At 38.0% G+C, this 18,630-nt stretch overlaps 1 protein-coding gene across 1 annotated transcript in view; it reads right to left on the reverse strand.

The window, feature by feature from the left end:
* The window catches only part of METAP1 (methionyl aminopeptidase 1), a 31,215-nt gene that overhangs the window by 5,438 nt on the left and 7,147 nt on the right, over window positions 1–18,630 (reverse strand). Inside the window, exons 2-9 of the mRNA XM_063335379.1 lie at window positions 15,559–15,610; window positions 13,119–13,231; window positions 11,725–11,785; window positions 10,488–10,579; window positions 9,707–9,790; window positions 8,059–8,197; window positions 4,611–4,742; window positions 1,897–2,040 (exon numbers count right to left, since the gene is read on the reverse strand). Coding sequence (XP_063191449.1) covers window positions 1,897–2,040; window positions 4,611–4,742; window positions 8,059–8,197; window positions 9,707–9,790; window positions 10,488–10,579; window positions 11,725–11,785; window positions 13,119–13,231; window positions 15,559–15,610 — 817 coding nt within the window. The remainder of the gene's footprint in view (window positions 1–1,896; window positions 2,041–4,610; window positions 4,743–8,058; window positions 8,198–9,706; window positions 9,791–10,487; window positions 10,580–11,724; window positions 11,786–13,118; window positions 13,232–15,558; window positions 15,611–18,630) is intronic.

The following is an 18,630-nucleotide window of genomic DNA, read 5'->3' on the forward strand; positions in this document are numbered from 1 at the left end:
TTGCTCCTCTCATTACTTTGGGTAATGGGGTCATAGTAGTGTCAGGGTGATAATGCTGTATTTCTGCAGCTAACAGAAAAAGGCAGAGAATTTCAAGGCATCGAGGACAATAACACTGGACGGTTTTGATGTCATATACACCAAAAATGTTTATGTGGAGGCAGCGATGCACAGCACATCTCTAGGAGTGTAGTGCGACTGAAGAAAGGCTTGAGCCCTTTTCCTCTGCCCTGTTTCCCCTTGGACATGCAGTGCAGCTTAGATCTGACCCAGCCTAGCATGTGAGAGCTGCAACAAACTCCCACCTTGCACAGGAACCTCTAGCTCCAAGCTACTTTGCTGCTGTAGAAAATTTGCATCAATTCTTACATACAGAGTCCCCACTCCCTGTCTATTCTAATTACATAAATTTATTAAATTGTCTAAATCACCTAGATGCTTTAAAAATCTTAGACATCAAGGTGACACAACAGCAATCAGAACATCTTTTCTTTTACTTGAAGGGTCTTGCCTCTATCTCCATCATCTCCTGGTATTTCTTCCTCTCAGCACTTAACATTTAAGTTTCTGGTCTTCTGCATCTGAACAAATTTTGTCCTTTATTCACTGTAGCTTTCATGACTTTGTTAAATAATTTAAAGGCTTATAAAATTAACTTTTTTCTTTTAAAAAACCCCTTCCATAGGAAGCCAAAAATAAGCAGCAGCTTTCTCTTCCCCCCCGCCTCCAAGAGGCTTTAAGTTCCTCAGGTCTTTCCACTTTGCTTTTGCTGTGAATCTGTACTTAAAAATACCAGAAAAAAAAACCTTCCTTTTTGGGAACAGATGTTTCGTCTCAGTTAAAAAGAAAAGTGCAAAGTTCCCAACAGCCAGGGAATACAGAAGTTTTCTTTTTCTCGGATTGCGCTTTAATTCGTATAAAATGCCCTCCATCTCCAAAGAATCCAGATTTTCTTCAATTTACATGACAAAAATCAAATACCAGGAATTGATACCCTTCTACCCTGTGATTAATAGATTTTCCCTCTTCTCTGAAAAAATAATTTAGGGAAATGATGACATGAAAAATCAGGGACTGCTAGATTATAATCTGTAACTATAACCCGAGTTAAAGGTTGTTAGGAGATGGGAAGACGGAGGCATCCGTCAGGTCTAAGGAAATAAGTGTCCTATCAGGGAAGCTTTGCAGCTGAAGTGGGTGTGAACTGTTTATCACCGCTTCATAATATTTACTCTATCCTTAGCTGTCCACTGGCACTTAAGCTTCTCACCTTTGCCTCTGTGGATCCTGTTTCTTAATCCTGCTGGCAAAAATTGTCACAAGGACACTGCCGTTTCCAAAAACTAAAGCTGAGAACCTGCTGGGGAAAGGGTCATTCCTCCTCTGCCACACACTACAAAGAAGTTTCCAGGAACACCAGATCATAACACCCAAATGAAAAGTGAAACATAACAGGATCCAGATTCAGGCACACCACCATGAATAGCATACCATTCAAAAAGCCTTTTATTTACATATGGAAATGGCAGTAAGTTTTTGCTTAGGCCTTCTAAGGATAGAAGCTCTAAGCATTCTGCCCATTCATGTCAGACAAGAATATCTAAGGGATTCGTTAGGAAAAAACCCAAAACATTAAGCACTTAACCCAATACAGATGAAAGCTAAGACTAACCATTACTGTAGGCGTAGACTGTCTCAGTAAATAATATATTCACCTTATTTAGGGTCATAAAGCATGCTATGGTCCAGAGTTTAGAAAAAAATTATTTCACAAGTGCAAAAATGCTAATGTGACAGCTGTCAGGCAACATGCTACTTTATTAGAATATGAGCAAGAAGCAAATTGTGTGCATTCATTGCAAACCACAGCACAACCCAAAGGGAATGAATACTCACTGGCATAATGTGGCACGTTAGGGGCCGTATGGAAAAGTTTATGGATTCCATGCCCACAGTAGCTCCGAACCACTGAAAATCCATTTGCTTGAGCATGTTTCTGAATAATGTTTCCCAGTTCTCTGTACCGAACACCAGGTTTTACTGCAAAATTAGAGAGATACAAATTGAAACTTACAGAGCTCTCTCTCAACATAACTAACCATCAAACACCATTCAGGCTAATATCTTTGTAGCACTCGTGGCTTTTATGGCCATCTCTTCTACTGTGCAACTTCCTATGATCACTTAATCCACCAAGGATATAAGTGAGTGCAGTAACATGAGAGAGGGAGGAAACAGGTTCATATAAAAGAGAAAATGAGAAAGAAGAAAACTCCTTCTTTGCAAGAACACTACTGTCTTCCTATCCTGGATGTAAGTGTTCTTATATTAAAAGGATGTTGAAGTTTGAAATTAAAGGCATCAAAAGACTTTCAAAGTACTTTGTAACTTCTCATACCCAGAGTTGCAGTGCTTCTTTCAATAAATACATGAAATATATTTTAATATATACTTATCTCTCTACTATGTGAAAAGTGCACACAAATAAAGAGGAAAAATGATTATACATGAAGGACCAAGAAGGGGGAGGGGAAGACAAAACTCTACTCTTAGACAAGATTCTTAGTGACAACAATACAGCAAATAAGAACATTCATATGTAGGACTAACTTTTTTTGACAATCCTTTTAGGAAGCCTTAAATTTAAAGAGTTTGAAACAGATAAAATGGTGTGAAAAATTCACTTTGAGGACTTGGACAAGGCAGTAATAATATCATAAAAGCAACCATGCCTCATCCATCAGCTAATGAAGATGCATACCAAAAGCAACCTTGAGGCACTAACAATAAAAAAAGAATGTAAATGCTATTTCAAGATCATTCACAACTCCCTGAATACATGCTGTTCCTTCAGGAGTCAGATGCTGCGTACTTATGTGGAGACATCTTAAACAGAGTTCACAGACACAGCTAAGACTTTACGTGAAGCAAGCCATTTAGTTCAATTCCCTGTTAATGTAAACAACTACAAGAGAAATCATTAAGATGAATTTACAGAAAATAACAAGAAATTTAGATTACTGGAATGTGCCTGCTTCCCCCCCCCCCCAAAAAAAAAAAAAAAAAAAACCATGGTGGGGAAGAAAGGAAAATCTTTATCCATTGGGTTTGTGCTAAATAGTTGTGAAGTAGTACCATCTCGTTCAGGCCTGACAATACCAAGCAACTCATCTCAATGCAGCAAGGAGCCCTCTGCTTCTCTCTCTCATACGGCTCTCTTGGTTAGAGCTCTGCTGGTCCAACGCCAAGAAATTAAGATGATTTAAACAGGGGAGAGGTGACCCTTTTTAACAGCTGAGACACTTATTGCCAGAATCCCTACTAGCAGAGAATGTCTAAAACCCATTAAAACCTGTTACAGCATCTAAAAAGTTGGTAAAGAAAACTTACACCAAGAATTTAAATCTTATTATAATGAACACAAAGGTGAATTTCAGTCATAGTTTATACATCAAAGCCAGGATATGAAAGATAAGAGACAACACATTTAACATTTGCTACAAAGTACAGCAACAAAGAAAAATATTATTCTGTTTTAGCTCTGAAAACCAAAGTTGTCATTTCAGAATAGTAATCCCACATGAACAGGTAATCTATATTCTTCACAGCTCAAATCTGCAGTATTTTCTTGATCACACGATAGGTAAGCAACATACTGTTTATATGGATTTTTGTTTTTTCAGCTTGGCTAGCTATCTCCAAAGTATTAACCAAAGTAAGTTCAACTTTTTTTTTTTTTTTCATTTGCTTTTGATTAAATGCCAGTTTAAAGGCTTCACATATAGCACCTTAAACTTCAATCTTTAGAGGCCATGAAGTGAGTAAATTTTATTGGGGATTTTAAGAAGCTGCAGGGTATAAAAGATACAGACAATACAAATATTTCCAGGGACTTGGACGATTTTTGTTCTGTTTTCTCTGTTTGTCTAAGAGAACTTAGTATATTCCTTTGTGAATGAAGCTGAACATGACACTCTCCAGTGTCATGTTCACTACCTTTCTATCTCATTACATGTCTCAATGAAGCTGTCCTGAGTTATATCTAAGCAACATAATTAAAGTTCTGTGAGTATTGAAGAATACGGATCTGTCTTCTCTGGCACACTCCTACAGTTGAAAATCAAGAGCTCGTTACTAGCTTTATGAAATAACCCTCAGGTTTGGCAGGGGTAAAGAGATATGTTTAAGTGGTCAAACTGTTTTACCTTAGCAGTTCACTGTGTAACACCATACAAGTTATAAAAGTAGGGAGCCATACTTTGGTTTTCCAAATCACACTTTGTTCTTCACATTCTCTAAACTACTTAGATCAAGGATTTATTTAACTAATAGTCCGAAAAGGCTGTTTCCATGTAAATATCATCATATGTGGATCAGCTCCGCATCAATTACATTTTGCTTGTCAACCCACATTTCAAATAGAAGTTGCAACCACCACCCACAGAGCTGTGCCATTTGAAGAGTCACTGCATTATACAATATATATCATCTGCTGGTGACAGGCACTAACGCTTCTTTGTTCTACGGCAGAAGTCACTCTCAGGTAATAGCAAATAGGAGCACTCATGAGCCAAAACCATAATGCTTCCGGCCCTAGCCAAAGCGTTTACCTGCATCGATGGCTTGCATTAGGCACTCGTAAGTTGTTTGGACAAGCCTCCTTGCACCCTCATCAACTTCTCCAACATAAAACGTCTCGTTCAGATCTCCATGGTAGCCATTACGATAGACAGTAATATCCACTGCAAAAAATACCACACATAGTGCAATATTAACACTGTATTTCTCACTTCTTGTCTCTTGATTTGTGAAAGGACAACAAATACATGTAAAAACGTAGTACTGTAATTGTGAAGTTATAAGATTACTTTGGAATAATTCCTTATGTAAACTTTTCCAGCAGAATCAATTCTCTCATGCTTATCCTGTAGATTCTGTAGAATTAATTAATAAGATAGTGTTTCACTGGTCAACGGTTTGATTTAATGGGATAAAAAAAAAAAGGAAGAGAAAAAACCCCACACCAATGCAACACAGGCACAGCAAGCTTATGATTGGTTTTCTAGGTAAATGTAAAAAACAGAAACGAGAAGCTCTTTGCTCCGTGGTGATTCACCTGCTTAAAATATTCTCTTAGAATCAATTCCAGAGCTAATAGGAGGAAATTAAATTTAAAAAGGTATGTAATCGTGTTTTAACCCATATTCTAACTTCAGTAATTTTTATGCACGTTTAGAATAATGTCACACCTTTGCAAAAATTGTAATGCCAAAACGCATTGCTTCCAGCCAAAAAGGTAAAACTTCTTGAACATTAAATACACAGCAACTTTCCAATAGTATTCCTGACTAAGAAAAATACACCAAATGACTCAAAACTTTTTCTTTTTTCTTTCAAGTTACAGAATTTAAACATTCAGTGCCAGGCAAACAGCAAGAATGAGAAGGGCATGCTTAAACAATCAAGGTTTAGAAGAACACATAATAAGAGATTAGAATTATGTTGGAGCAAAACTCCAACTTGTTTGCTTTGTGTATAAAGTTGGTTGTGAACTAAAAGTGATGTAACTCATTATTGGAAAAAGGCAGCATAAGTAGTTTTAATGCGAAAAAAAAAGTTTTTTTTTTTTAGTTTAACTCGTTCCAAATAAAGATACGATTTTTTGGATTAAGAACATCCATACAAGATGCTTGTTGCAAATAGCCCTTTTACAAAATGTGGGAACAGGCCCACCAGTTTAGATATAGCTGTCATCTATTCTAGTATCCTGTCTCTCATAGCAGACAGAAAATTAAAGTCTGCCATTATATAGTCATTATATATAGTCAACACATGCAAAATATTCTAGATTTGTATATCAAGTTGACTTCCTGTGGTAAAATGGGTACTTTTGTGTTTAACAGACTGTCAGTAGCCTGGTAGGTCTAACAGCTGCTAGAGTACCAAAACCACTAGAATAGTTACTGAACCGGTATTCATGAAGAAATCCACACACAGACCCCCTCACAGGTAAATAGCCATGAAGGAAACTGTACTTTAGGAATATGGTATATGAGCTGTTTAGAGAGACCAGTACAATCTTGATAGGAAAATGCGGGGGAAAAACCATTGGTGTCAACAGTAAATCTCTACTGCTGGCAAACATTTAAGAATTAAATTAAGACTGCACGAAAACAGTACTGCCTGTTGTGCATGCATGTGCAGGGTTACACTATACTCGCTGCATGACTGAGTGGGGCTACTGGAATACTCTGACCAGTGTACACATCTAGTAACATAACAACAGGACTGTACAGAAACCAGCATCCTGGTAACTTACCCAAATAAGTTTCTTGTGAACTGTGTATCAGAGCTCCTTAGCTGCATCCAGACTACTTGCTACAAAGAGGCTATCTCTATAGGACACAAGTTTACAAGACTTTCTCTTGACATTGCCAGATTTGGCCAGAACACCTACCTCACTTTGCAGAGATATCAGCTTTAAGAATCTGCTCCCAGGGAACAGTATGATAACAAAATGTTATGATGCCCTGCTCAAAGCAGAGGGTTGGACTAGACATCACCTGCCAGTACCTTCTGGATGATGTTTTTTCCTGTGATTCTGAAAACCTGTTTTGGACTCTGACTTGGTCACCTTTTGCTTCCAGCAGGCTAAAAGTTTTTTAAATAAAGATAGGCACATTCCCTCCAAAGTACCTTTTCCGTCTCCTCCTTTGTACCATGTTTTGTTCCTCCTTTTAAAGAGGCTTTTGAACCACTACCTTACCAAAAGGAAGCCTACAAGACTTGGAAGCCTTTTGAGCCCATGGGGAATACATGTTCAATCCACAAAATGTGGACCTTTTTGTAACAAGACCTACTCAGCTAGAAAAGAGTAAACTAGTTATTTCTCATCAAAACAACGCAGAAGGCCTTGGGCAAGTGCAGTCAGGGCAGGGATGTGAACAAAGGTATGACTAAACCCTCTTATAAAAGGGTATTTTCTAGTGCTGAGGTATGGCCTTGGCATGTAAATAGTGGAGAGGTAAGACACAACCTAGGAAGCTTAACTGGGCTTCTTAGTGTGGACTCCAGCAATGCCAGAAAACCTGGTAACAATAGAGAGGCTGTGCAAAGGCATCATCTTTGAAACTGAAAAAAGATAAAGTAGGTTTGGCCAAATGGTTACATGTACGCTACAGCCAGAACCAAAGGGGCAGCAATCCTGAGGCTTGTTCTGAAAAGCTGGGTACCCACAGCACTGAGCTGTATACTTAGTAGCTATTATTGCATGTTCATATATATCAAATATCTGACAATCTAAAAAGATTCCAACCTGTTTCTAGAGATAGGCCAAACTTTAGGATATGCTGGGTATTTATTTACAGATAAAAACAAATCAGTGCAACAAACAAAGGTGCAAATGTTTGTACAAAACAAGTGTCATTAATTTTTACTGCCAAACCAAGAAGAAATGAACGAGAAAACAAAAAAAGTCAAGTAATTTATAAAAGTATCCCTCACCATCCAAGAAGGTGTAAGTAGCTTTGAGTACTGTGAACAAAAAGCAGCTGGTACTGTTAGGCTGCGAGATGCTCAAAAAGAGGGGTATGTTTTTTTAATATGCACCTGCACGATGCCTCACCATTAGGATCCTTTACAGTCATCATAATAGTCATGTCCATAGCAAAATCTTAAGGATCTAGAACCATCTGATTAAGAATTCACCCAGAACTAATCCAGTTGAATAATTCAATACACATTTTATTCACTATTTGTACAGTCTGGAACAAATGGAACCTAGCCTGCAAGTGGAATACTTAGGCACTATACTAATGCACAGACCAGGGTAGAAGAATTCTAAAGCTTTTAAAGTGGACCAAACTTTTGAAATTGATTTATTAAATTAACTCGTTAATTTGAATATGTAAAGAGCAGAGGTAAATTGGTAAATGAGAACAAAAGCCTCTTTTAAGAAGCTGTTCTAATCATGTTGCCTGCTAATGAAAACTCACCTTACTGCATGGCTTAACTGGATAGAAGGTAGAAATATGGAAGGTTAATTTTCATAGCACTTACCATTAACAATATCTCCCTCCTGCAATGGCCTCCTGTCAGGAATTCCATGACAGATCACTTCATTCACTGATGTACAACACGACTTAGGGAAATTATAGTAATTCAGAGGGGAAGGATAGCAATTCCTTGCAATACAAGCCTGATTTAGAAAATACAATTTACACTTTACATTAGTTTTGTACAGTGAAAAAACATATGCACAACAGCTTTACAGTAGTAAGAATTACAGATTGAAAAGCAGTGACTCTTGAAAATAAGATTCTTCAATCACTTTTTGGCATTACGGTATCTTGTTATGCTTTGCATTTCTTATCAGGAAGAACATAAAGCTACTTTAATTTTGTTTCTGCTCGTTTTTATGTTCAACTAACAATGCTGAAATATTCAGGTTTAAAACAATGCATGGCAATATTTATTTGGTTAAAAAAACAGCCCTTTTTTAATGGCTATTTTAAAGCACCTGGTCTAAGATTTTAAATATTTTTGCAAAAGACACAAGCTAGACAAAATAACATTTAGCACCACTCTTTCACCCCTGTCTTTAAAACCTTAAGCTGCTTCCTTTGCACTCACTCTAATAACTTTTTTGTGATTTTGCAGAACTGACACATACGTTTTATATATACTTATATATACACACTGTGACATACTGTGCAATTCCAGAAAAATAATACTCTTGTTAACTTTTTTTATTTTAAAAAATAATACTGTTTTAAAACTGCAAAGTACCAATTAGACGTATTGGTCAGTATCAACAACCTGCCATGCAAAAGTTTCCAAAAACTGATGAGGAGGAATCACGCCATTTGAACTACTAGTTGTTCACGCTGGACGTTATGCACAAGCAAATAAGTTAGTGTTTAATGCAGTTCAACAGAAAACTCTGGCCTAATCAAACCAGAATATGCTCCTTAAAAATCTTGGCTCAACAGCTGCAAATGCAGATAAAAATAACAGCAGCCAGAAAGCCCTCTAGCAAACTCAACTATACCAAAATCATTGCCTTCCCTACAGTGCACACAAGTATCCTCAATTATCAGTTTACATGCCTTATAGAGAAGACAGCAAAGAAAAATTAAAAGTACACAATTCAAGTATCTATGAATAGTTAAGCCAGGAAAATACTTGAACATATATTTCAAATACTTCACTGGATTGTGGCTTTAGTTTGCCTGATTGCATCAAACATCTTGTTTCAATTCTCCCTCAGGCTCCTCAGTTCTGATTCCCAATCATAAATAATTAAACTTTCTCCTCTGTACGTCTTAACAAACAACACAGAGCACAAAAAGTCCATGGCCTACATATGATGTTCTTTATATAATGGTATCTGTGGAGCAAAAAGGGTTTAGAGAAAGAAAATTATATTATGTTAACTGAGAAAACAGGTGAAGAAACTTAGAGAGAATCTGAAGCTGGAAATAACAGAAGGAGCTGATAGAGAGAGGGGCCCAGGAGCTCCTGAGTTTTAAATCTACCATTGCACTGTAATATATTTCTAACATCTGCACTACCCAATAGCTTCAAATTGGGAAACAGTTCAAAGCAAAGGAATTCATGCAACAACAAAGAAAACTACACAACCATAACTGAAAAATAGAGAGAAGAAAGCACTTAAAACACCAGAAGAACAACAAAATAACCTTACTAAATGGACAGCGTGATCAATTTCTTCAGTAGTTACACCTGCTTTCACCATCATGGCAGCAACATCCAATACTTCTCTAGCAAGCTGCAAATAAAATTGAAGTACTGATTTAAAATAAGACCAGGACCACTCCCTAAAAGATTAGCAACCCATTTTCTACAGCTACACTCAGATTGCTACGAAAGCTGGGTAGACTTGGGCTCTAAAAAGACTTCAAGTTGCCTACAGGTTGTATTGCTAAGCCACCTCTGAGAGATCTGAAAATACCCAATTAAGATTTGGATCACAATTTCCCTGAATACCATAAACTTAAACCAGACTTCCTACATACATTTCAAAGTTTGACTTTATGCACAAGGAAGTGATGACAACTGAACAGCTCATTTCCAAAAAACTGTTAGGGATAGGGCTCTGTTTTGCTTTCGCTTTTTAGTTTTTACATGTTATTAACTCTAGGAGAGGAAAAAGTTCTGTTCTCATTTATGCACTATAAAATATATTCTTAACAGTAACAATGTTTCAGCCACCGATTATCTCACTAGTAACAACAATGCAAGAAAACAGATAAAAGTAATCTTTCTTCTTGCAAGAAGTTTACTGTGAATTGGGAATCACAAGGAGAGAAAGAGCAAGAAAATACCAAATTTCTCAAATTATTTTCCAGTGCTCGAAAGAGCACTGGAAAGTTTGTACTCCCAAATGTGCTGTTACAAACTAGTAAAATCCCTATACATTTTTAAAGAATAAAGGCACTTCATAACAAAAACCAAAACCACCTTACCCTACACACTACTCGCATGCCTTCTATATCCTCAGATGAGAGTATTTTTATTTGAGAGGTTCCTTTTAAAGCCTGTTCTGATTCAGACATTCCTGAAAAGAAAAAAGGGGGAGGAGAAAAAAAAGAAAGGAAAAAAACCACGTTATACGGAGGACTGATCGCTACACATGTCCAATCAAGGAACTTAGCTGACCAGTGGCATTAAAAGTATGTACTTTCTCACCACAGACTAAAGTAAAACAAATCCACCAAGTCATAGCATTATCATCATTATCCAGATTAATCTGAATTCATAAGCCTCCCACAATATCATAATGCCCACATGTGCTCAGGATGCCCGTGCACTTACTGCATAAACCCACCATGTCCAGTTAGTCAAAACACAGCCTTAAAAAACAGATTTACAAGAAAATTATTTTTTGTTTTTAGCTGCTTTGAAGATAATAAATAGTAATAAATAACATTCTAAGAGAGCCATAAAGGATTGTATTAGCTTGTGAATATCTCTAGCGACACTACTGCAATAATCAGTTAATTCTTCCTACCAGATTCTGTGCAAGCTCAGTTTTATAGTTGAACGACCTCCTAAAAGACAGTATTTTGTGTTGTTTAAATATTTACATTCTGTAAAGAATAACTAAAGAACGGATGAAGATTTAAAAATAATTCTACCTGACTTTATAGCAGCTTCTTTGGGAAATGCAAAGCACCAATACTGATATAGAAAGGGGAAAATACCAAACCAAACAGCAAGTAATTTTGAATGTATTCCCTCTGTGTTCAAAAATAGCTGGAACTCATATCAATTTTCTTTTGGGGGTTGCTTACTGCATTTCTTTGGTTTTGATACTTTACAACACATTTGCAGCGGATACACTGATGTCACTGAAAATGGTGACAGAATTAGCAGAATTCACCTGTGACAGACAACTTACTGCTGCTTGGTTTGAAGGCAACCACAGGACTAGGACTTGCGTGCGTTTTTTTTTCTTTTCTTCCCTGAGTACCTTTGAAAGATAACACACTACAGACTTTGAACTTCCAAAAAATACTTGTAAACGTTAACTTACTGATTTTTCAGAAATAATGTGGGGGAACAAGAGGTAGAGTGAGAAGAACAGATAAAAGAAGATGTTCCCTTCTCCATTATCTCCTTCATGCTTTAAAGGCTTTTTCAATTAAAAGAAAAGTAGAAAGCAAACATAACACTCCATAATTGTGATTTCTTTCAAGTTACCTAGTGGATGATCAGCATAATCTGGTCTTTGAATATAACTTGGCACGGGTCTTGTTGGCGTCTAAATAAATCATAGTCAAAGTTGGTTAGGTTGCAAGAATACTTATTGCAGTCAAAAAAACAGAGACTCATGCAGCAGAATTAAATACAGTGAAATATGGCTAATTCCACTTAGAAAAAGTTGTGAAGTACACGAACACTCCAAAACAGGTCCAATTTTCCTTTCTCAAAGATTCCCCTGTTACTCTTTATTGCTTTCATATTATACAACTTCAACAGCCAACTTCACAGCTTTGTAAAAATAAAACTTCTATGTGTCAAGTAAATGAAAGTGGGTTTATAATACATTATTCCTGTTAGACTGCAGTGTTTATTCTGCTGCTTTCCAGACTGCAAATGCATTGGTTCCAAGTACTTCCTTTCTCTCGCTGATTATTAGTGTGCAGCAGCAAGATTGTTATTTCTAATCATCATCTTAGTCAACACCACTTTTTATTATAGTTTCATTTGCATCAATCCTACAGCAGTCAGAAGACAAAAAAGCAAGTGTTCAGCAGTAAGACTACTAAATTACTTGGCCAGGGACAAATCCAAAACACCCTTTCTCCAGTGACACTAACAAACACACCCAGGCTCGGGCTCTGTTAAATTGTTCTCTGATGAGCCTGTAACAGATGGAGAAGACTACAGAGAAGATGCCACAAGGGCAGCATTTCTAGCACAGGCCAATGAGAAGAGACAGATGTAAATAAAATGCCATTATTCCTGTAAAAACTTTGGCTTATTCCGTGTACAAACTTGTACCAATTAAAAAATACAGCTATACCGAGGTCATCTTCTAAATCCACCTTTCACAGCCAAAGATGTTACTGACTTCAGTTATTCTTCACCATTCCAGGGCTGGTGATTACTATAACCTCTGTTCCTTCACCACGTTACTCACCAGCTTATTTCAAACCATTTACATAAAATAATATAAAACCATTTATTTAAATTCTTTATTAATTCACCTGAGTTTTTCTGAAGCAGACTGCTCCATTATTTGTGAGAACGCTAAAAAGCTAGAAGACATCATCTGAACCAGCAGCAACATTTTGCACAATAAATGTCAAAAGGTATCACCAAAAGGTATGAGCCTAAGTCTGTTACTGATGCATGTTACCTCACGGGCGCTTCCTTCATTTTAAATATACCAAGAGGCAGATCAAGTTAAATCAAAATGAACCACAACAAGGACACGGTCACAGAATGATACGTCCTTGCCATCAGGTTCAGATTGTTTAAGAAGGTTTCCTCTCTCAACTAAAATGTGGGAGGTAATCAGGTCAGGACTGGTCCATTAGTTGCTACAGAATGCAGTGGTGCTGAAGTACAGAGTGGCACCTATTGCTTACCAGTGGATAGTGTGGCCTGAGTTTACCAGTATATCGATAACCAGACCAGGGATTTGTGTTAACATCACCTTCCAGCGTCCAAGAGGAAACTTCACGCTTAGCTTTTTCATCTTCTGAAAAGATTAAACAAAAGAAAAAAAATTGCAGCAGCAAAATCAGTCCTACTAAGAATAAGAACTGTGGAGTCCAGGAAGTGACCTAGAAGTACAGAAGTCTACATTTTACTCTTTCTGGTGTTCTAGATACTGATATATGAAAGTGTAAGTAGCAGTTATCATTGTGTATTGCCCTTAAGTTTTTCACATTCAAAATTCACATCCTGCCAACTCTATTCAATAGCAAACTGGGGGAATGTCAGGACAGCAGTACTGAATGCACAAACAAAGTGTGGTAATTATTTAAGTTGCTCTTCATTTATAGTTCTGAAACACAGTTCTGCGCTTGCTTTCATTCTACATATTTCTACAGAAACAGTCATTGTCTCTTCAATTAATACTCTTGCACTGTGAATCAATGTTCCTTTTCTGTGATGTCTCTTAGCACTCAGTGGCAGAAGTGACCTGGAGTGGGAAGGAGGGCATTCAACTGTTAGTTTCAATATAGAGAGCCTGCTACCCCTCCAGATCTAATGGAGAAAGTGAGGGTGCTTCTGCATTTCAGTACAGGCAGTGTGTGCACCTTGCAAGCTGGTCCCAAACTGCTGGAGGTTCCCAGCTCTCTCAATCTTGTGAAATTCATGTCTGACTGTCAGTCGCTGTGGTCCAGTGACAGCAGTCCAGTGACTGACTTCATGCACAAATAACACAATCCTAACAGGGCAAACTGAAGGTGTTTACATAAAGGACTGAAGCAAGTAGATCATGAGCATTACCAAGAGAAAAAATATTTACTCAGAAAGAGGAGGCAAGGTTTAAGAAAGAGCATGGTAGCATTAATCTTTAACTCATAACTGATAACTTGTTTGTTTTCTCTTTTTATATCTCATAAGAATGAAGAGATGGCAAAAGGTCTGCCATAGCAAGTCCCTAACGTGAGTTCCTCAGAGTCTCTGTGGCTGACATCTGAGCCATCTGCTCATAGGACATTCAGTTTAGATGAACCACCAAGAAGTAATAGTTTAAAAATCCAAAGATTTAATGAAGCGATATTTTAGATCCCCTTGAGATGCTTCAGCAGTTTGTTGCATTGAGGTCTTGAGGGCTATCAGAACCAAGCCCGCTCAGCTTGAGTTCAGCAATTATCCAGGAAGCTAACAAGATCATGGATTTAGTGGCATCATAAAAAAATTCTGCTGTCAGATAAACAACAGCATTAGAGGACTGCACCAGAGAACAACTAGAACTACTAACAAAGGGAATTTTATACACATGCAGGTACAAAGTAATAGGATACAGAATGCCAGTGTGAACTGAGACCCCTGCACTAGGAAGGCAGAAAGAGGGAAAACATTTGTAATTGTCTGTGCTACTCCAACATATTAATCATGCAACATTTATAATGGAAAAGGGAGTTTTTACTGAGTTTTAGGAAAGGAGGAGGTAAATGACTTGGAGATTTGACTTTCTGCCATGCCACTTAGTTTTTAATCCTACTTCACTTTTCAGCTGGGCTTGATGAAGTTGGGCAGGGGCAGGGAGGAGGGAGGAGGCTAGGGGGGCAGAACTGGGGTCTGCTCTCTCTTTTTGTTTGTTTGGTTTTAAAGTCACAGATTATTTTTGCTACTCCAGTGAGAGTCTACCAGTATTTCTCTGCCAGAGCTACCAGCTGTAACTAAAGACATACAGATTCTCTTATTACCTTCAAATAAACTTAGCAAAATCCTCGCTACAACACACCCTCCTACCAATGGCTGTATCAACGCAAAAAAGCATTTTTTTTTTTTTTTTTTCCAAAGTAGCATGCCCCAAAACGTACAGAACAGCTGCACTCTGACTGGCGCGCTTGCACTGCAGCAAGTGTCTAGTCACAAAGACTTCACAAGAGCCTTTCCCAATTTACTGCCTTTCACTACATCAGACATCAAAATGCTGTGATAGAACAAGCCTGGCAATGCATTTTAATAATGGTTTATTATTATCCTTGTCCTTTATTTCGGTATTCCTCTTTCTCTGTTCATATAGCTGGCAATGTAGCTCAAGGAATACTTCATACAAATAGAAAAGGAAACAGAAAGAAACATTCTGTACCACTGTCTCTGAAATTTTACATAGATCTTTACATTACCAGGAACTGGACAAAATTTCAGATATGCTGAATCCAGTGCCACATATCTTGGAAAAATCTGTCTTAGACACAGAATCACGGAACAATTGAGGTTGAAAGGAACCTCTGGAGCTCATCTGGTCCAACAACCTGCTCAAGCAAGGCCAACTAGAGCCAGCTGCATAGGACAAAGCAAATTCAAAACAATATTAAAATGGGTTTAATAAAGTGTACTTACTTGCTTTCTTGTGTAATAACTTGTGAGTGGCCCAGCTTCCCTTAAAGCATTCCTAGAATTGCAAACAAAAAATATACATATTTTAAAGTAGCATTATCCTGGACAGACATGCCATCCCACATCCCATGCCATGCCACAAAATAGAGAAGCAACTGTATTTTAAAATAAAACTAAAAGATTAATTTTATTAACCCCTGTAGCAACATGCAGTAAAAGCTACTGTAATTGCTAGTCTTAACAACAGAAAATACTACATTGAACTGCTTATGTGCCAGGAGAGACAGAAAGCATAGCCAAACAGATGCACCCATCACAGTGAAACACACTGATCTAATCCTATTGTCCCCTTAGCGTTTTAATGAGTAACTAAACGTCATGGTTGCTCCAGGTTGGCTGAAAATTGTGCTGTTCATGGAAACAAAGAGATGAGTTTGTCTGGTTTACCTCCACACCAGATCTTACAGCATTGCAGTGGGCAAGATAGTCCTCCCCTGGCTCCTACAAGACGCCATCTCCTCCTGCTAATTGCGTCTTTTTTGCCTCCTTCCCCAGCACAGGAAAGCAACAGAGGCCAATCAGCATGATCACAGGGGCATAAATGAACGAGATTAAGGGTGAGTGGGGGGAGTGAGGGCTACTGAATGGAAGTAGGAAATAAAATAGAGAAAGTTGAAATGAAAATCAAGGAAAGAGTGAATGTGAAGGAGTTTGTCTTTTTCTCTTCTTCCCAGGAAGAAATACAGCAGGTCATGCAATGAACAAGTAAAGGGGCAGATGGAAGTGGCTGCCAGCTGGAAAAGAATAAAGAAAGACTAAGATGAAGGAAAGACATGAAATAAGGAGAGATTTAAATAGAAAAGCTGCAGAAGGTGATCCTTTAAGGTGCTAATTAGGAAATTACTTGGTTTTGTAGCAGAAAGTCTAATTCAATGGCTATATGCACTCAAAACAACCATTAGGAAACAGCTAATTCCAATCATTTACAAGAACAGCTGAATTTCTGAAGAAAGAGGCAGGAAGCAAACTGTTTTCCTTTATAAGGAAAGACAATACTACTGCTGAATCATCATCATAAAACCACCATCCAGAGCCAACAACTGATTCAACCTAATGTATACAACACTCAACCAGTCCAAAACAGCAGATCTGTAAACTAAGCCTGGCATATAACATTCTACCCCTGCTTCATGGTTGCTATTGAGCAGTCTTAACTGTCTACTCCTGTAGAGCCATCATCTCCCCATTTTCGCCTTAGTCTTGCGACCAGTAGTTATCAAATCGTATCCACAAGACCACAGTAAAGTGGTGCACAAGTATGCCTACGTTCAAAGAGACCCTGATGTGTGCTATTTCTCTCATTACCAAAACTAGTTGTTTATTGTTGTCTTCTCCTATGCAACATTCTCTGGACTGGCGCTTGACATGCCATGGTGCTATGTAATGGTCTGGGCAACAGGAAGCTTTGAAAACCAACACTTTAGATTACCAGAGAGAACGTCTTTTTGAACAAGCAGTGGAAGGTTTTACTGTCACACTTCTATAACCTGCTGCATACACAGACCTTTGCATCGGACTATTACCTGTTTTCTGTTGGAGAGCCGGAAGAAAAGAAGCAGGTTTTAACTGAGGCCTATTTTAAGAAAAAAAAAAAAGCTAAAAACCCTACTTCAAGAACACTAGAAGCACCAGTATGGTTTTAATCACCTTTTAAACACCAGGCCTCTGTTCTGAAGCAGAAGGAGAAGGATTACATGACTAAGGACTTATAACAGCTACCAAGTCTGCAAATCTACAGTTCGCTTCTTGGGATACAAAGGAGCATTTGGGGAATGAAGACATACATCAGCTGCATGGTAATTACTGGTTGTAGTTCATTCTCTCTTTCCCCACGAAATTTTGGGGTGTATTCTCCAATGCCATTTCTCTCTCTGACACCAACAGTCCTTCCTCTTTGCTGGTGCATAACCAGAAAACACCAGGCAAACACCGCATCACTGGCAGTATCACAACCTGGCAGGCTCCATTTTGACTTTTTATTTCCTGCAGCTGTAAACAACCTACCTAAGAGGATTCCCACATAAGGCTGCCATATATCTGAGTCTTCCCAAACCTGTTTCCTGGATTTTACTTGCCCTCTATTTCCAGAGGAACTGCAGCTCCATCAGAACTACTACAGCGTAGCTCCAAACAACCTGCTGTACATGGGGACATCCCAGACTTGTGCACTCTATGCACATCAATCAACTGCAGCAAGTACACACAGCAAGCCCAAAACATTTTTTATTACACATGCAGTGCACAATCAATGAATATCCCTGTCATGGTCTGACACTTTTGGAAAGCACTCAAAGGATACGCTGCACATCCACTTACAACCCATATATTTTGTATAAGATCAGTCATATGCTTCCTGTAGGCACTGGACTTACCGGGTACACACAAACTATTTATATTCAACAACTTACTGCACAAGCACTACATTGCACATGCCTGCAGAGCTCTGCCTTGGCAATTCCAGATAAAAATATGGCAGCTGTCATCTCACAGGTTGGAGACTCAAAGCTCTGGCGACAAAGCACTACCAATGTACCACTGCATATCGCAAACACCCTCACCTTCTCTATGCAGCAGACTTCCTGACAAGCCATGGAAGAAAGCCACTCTTTCTCTCCATCTGGGACACTTTCTAGAGAATTTTCTGGAGAAAATTCTGCTTTTCGCTGAGCCTGCTCCTCTCAGCCTTCTGCTCAGACATTTACTTCAGTCTTCCTATTATCATTCCTGCCTCCTCCTTCCATGTTCCTAATGCCATGTACAGATCAGGACAGAAAATTTTCAATGATTAAATAAAAAAAAAATCCAGAAAAAAATATCCAGGGTTATTTTTAATATTAAAATTAAGATTTTTTTTTTTTTATATGGTTAAAAAAGGAACACATGACCTCACATGGCTACATATGAAAACATTAATTATCTTCAGGGGGAAAGTACACAGGAAGAATATGAATTTGGCTTCAAGACTTCCTGGATTTCCTTTCAAAGATTACATTATCCACTACTACGTCTGATATT

This window comes from Chroicocephalus ridibundus, chromosome 5 (genome assembly GCF_963924245.1).
Source record: "Chroicocephalus ridibundus chromosome 5, bChrRid1.1, whole genome shotgun sequence".
NCBI lineage: Eukaryota > Metazoa > Chordata > Aves > Charadriiformes > Laridae > Chroicocephalus > Chroicocephalus ridibundus.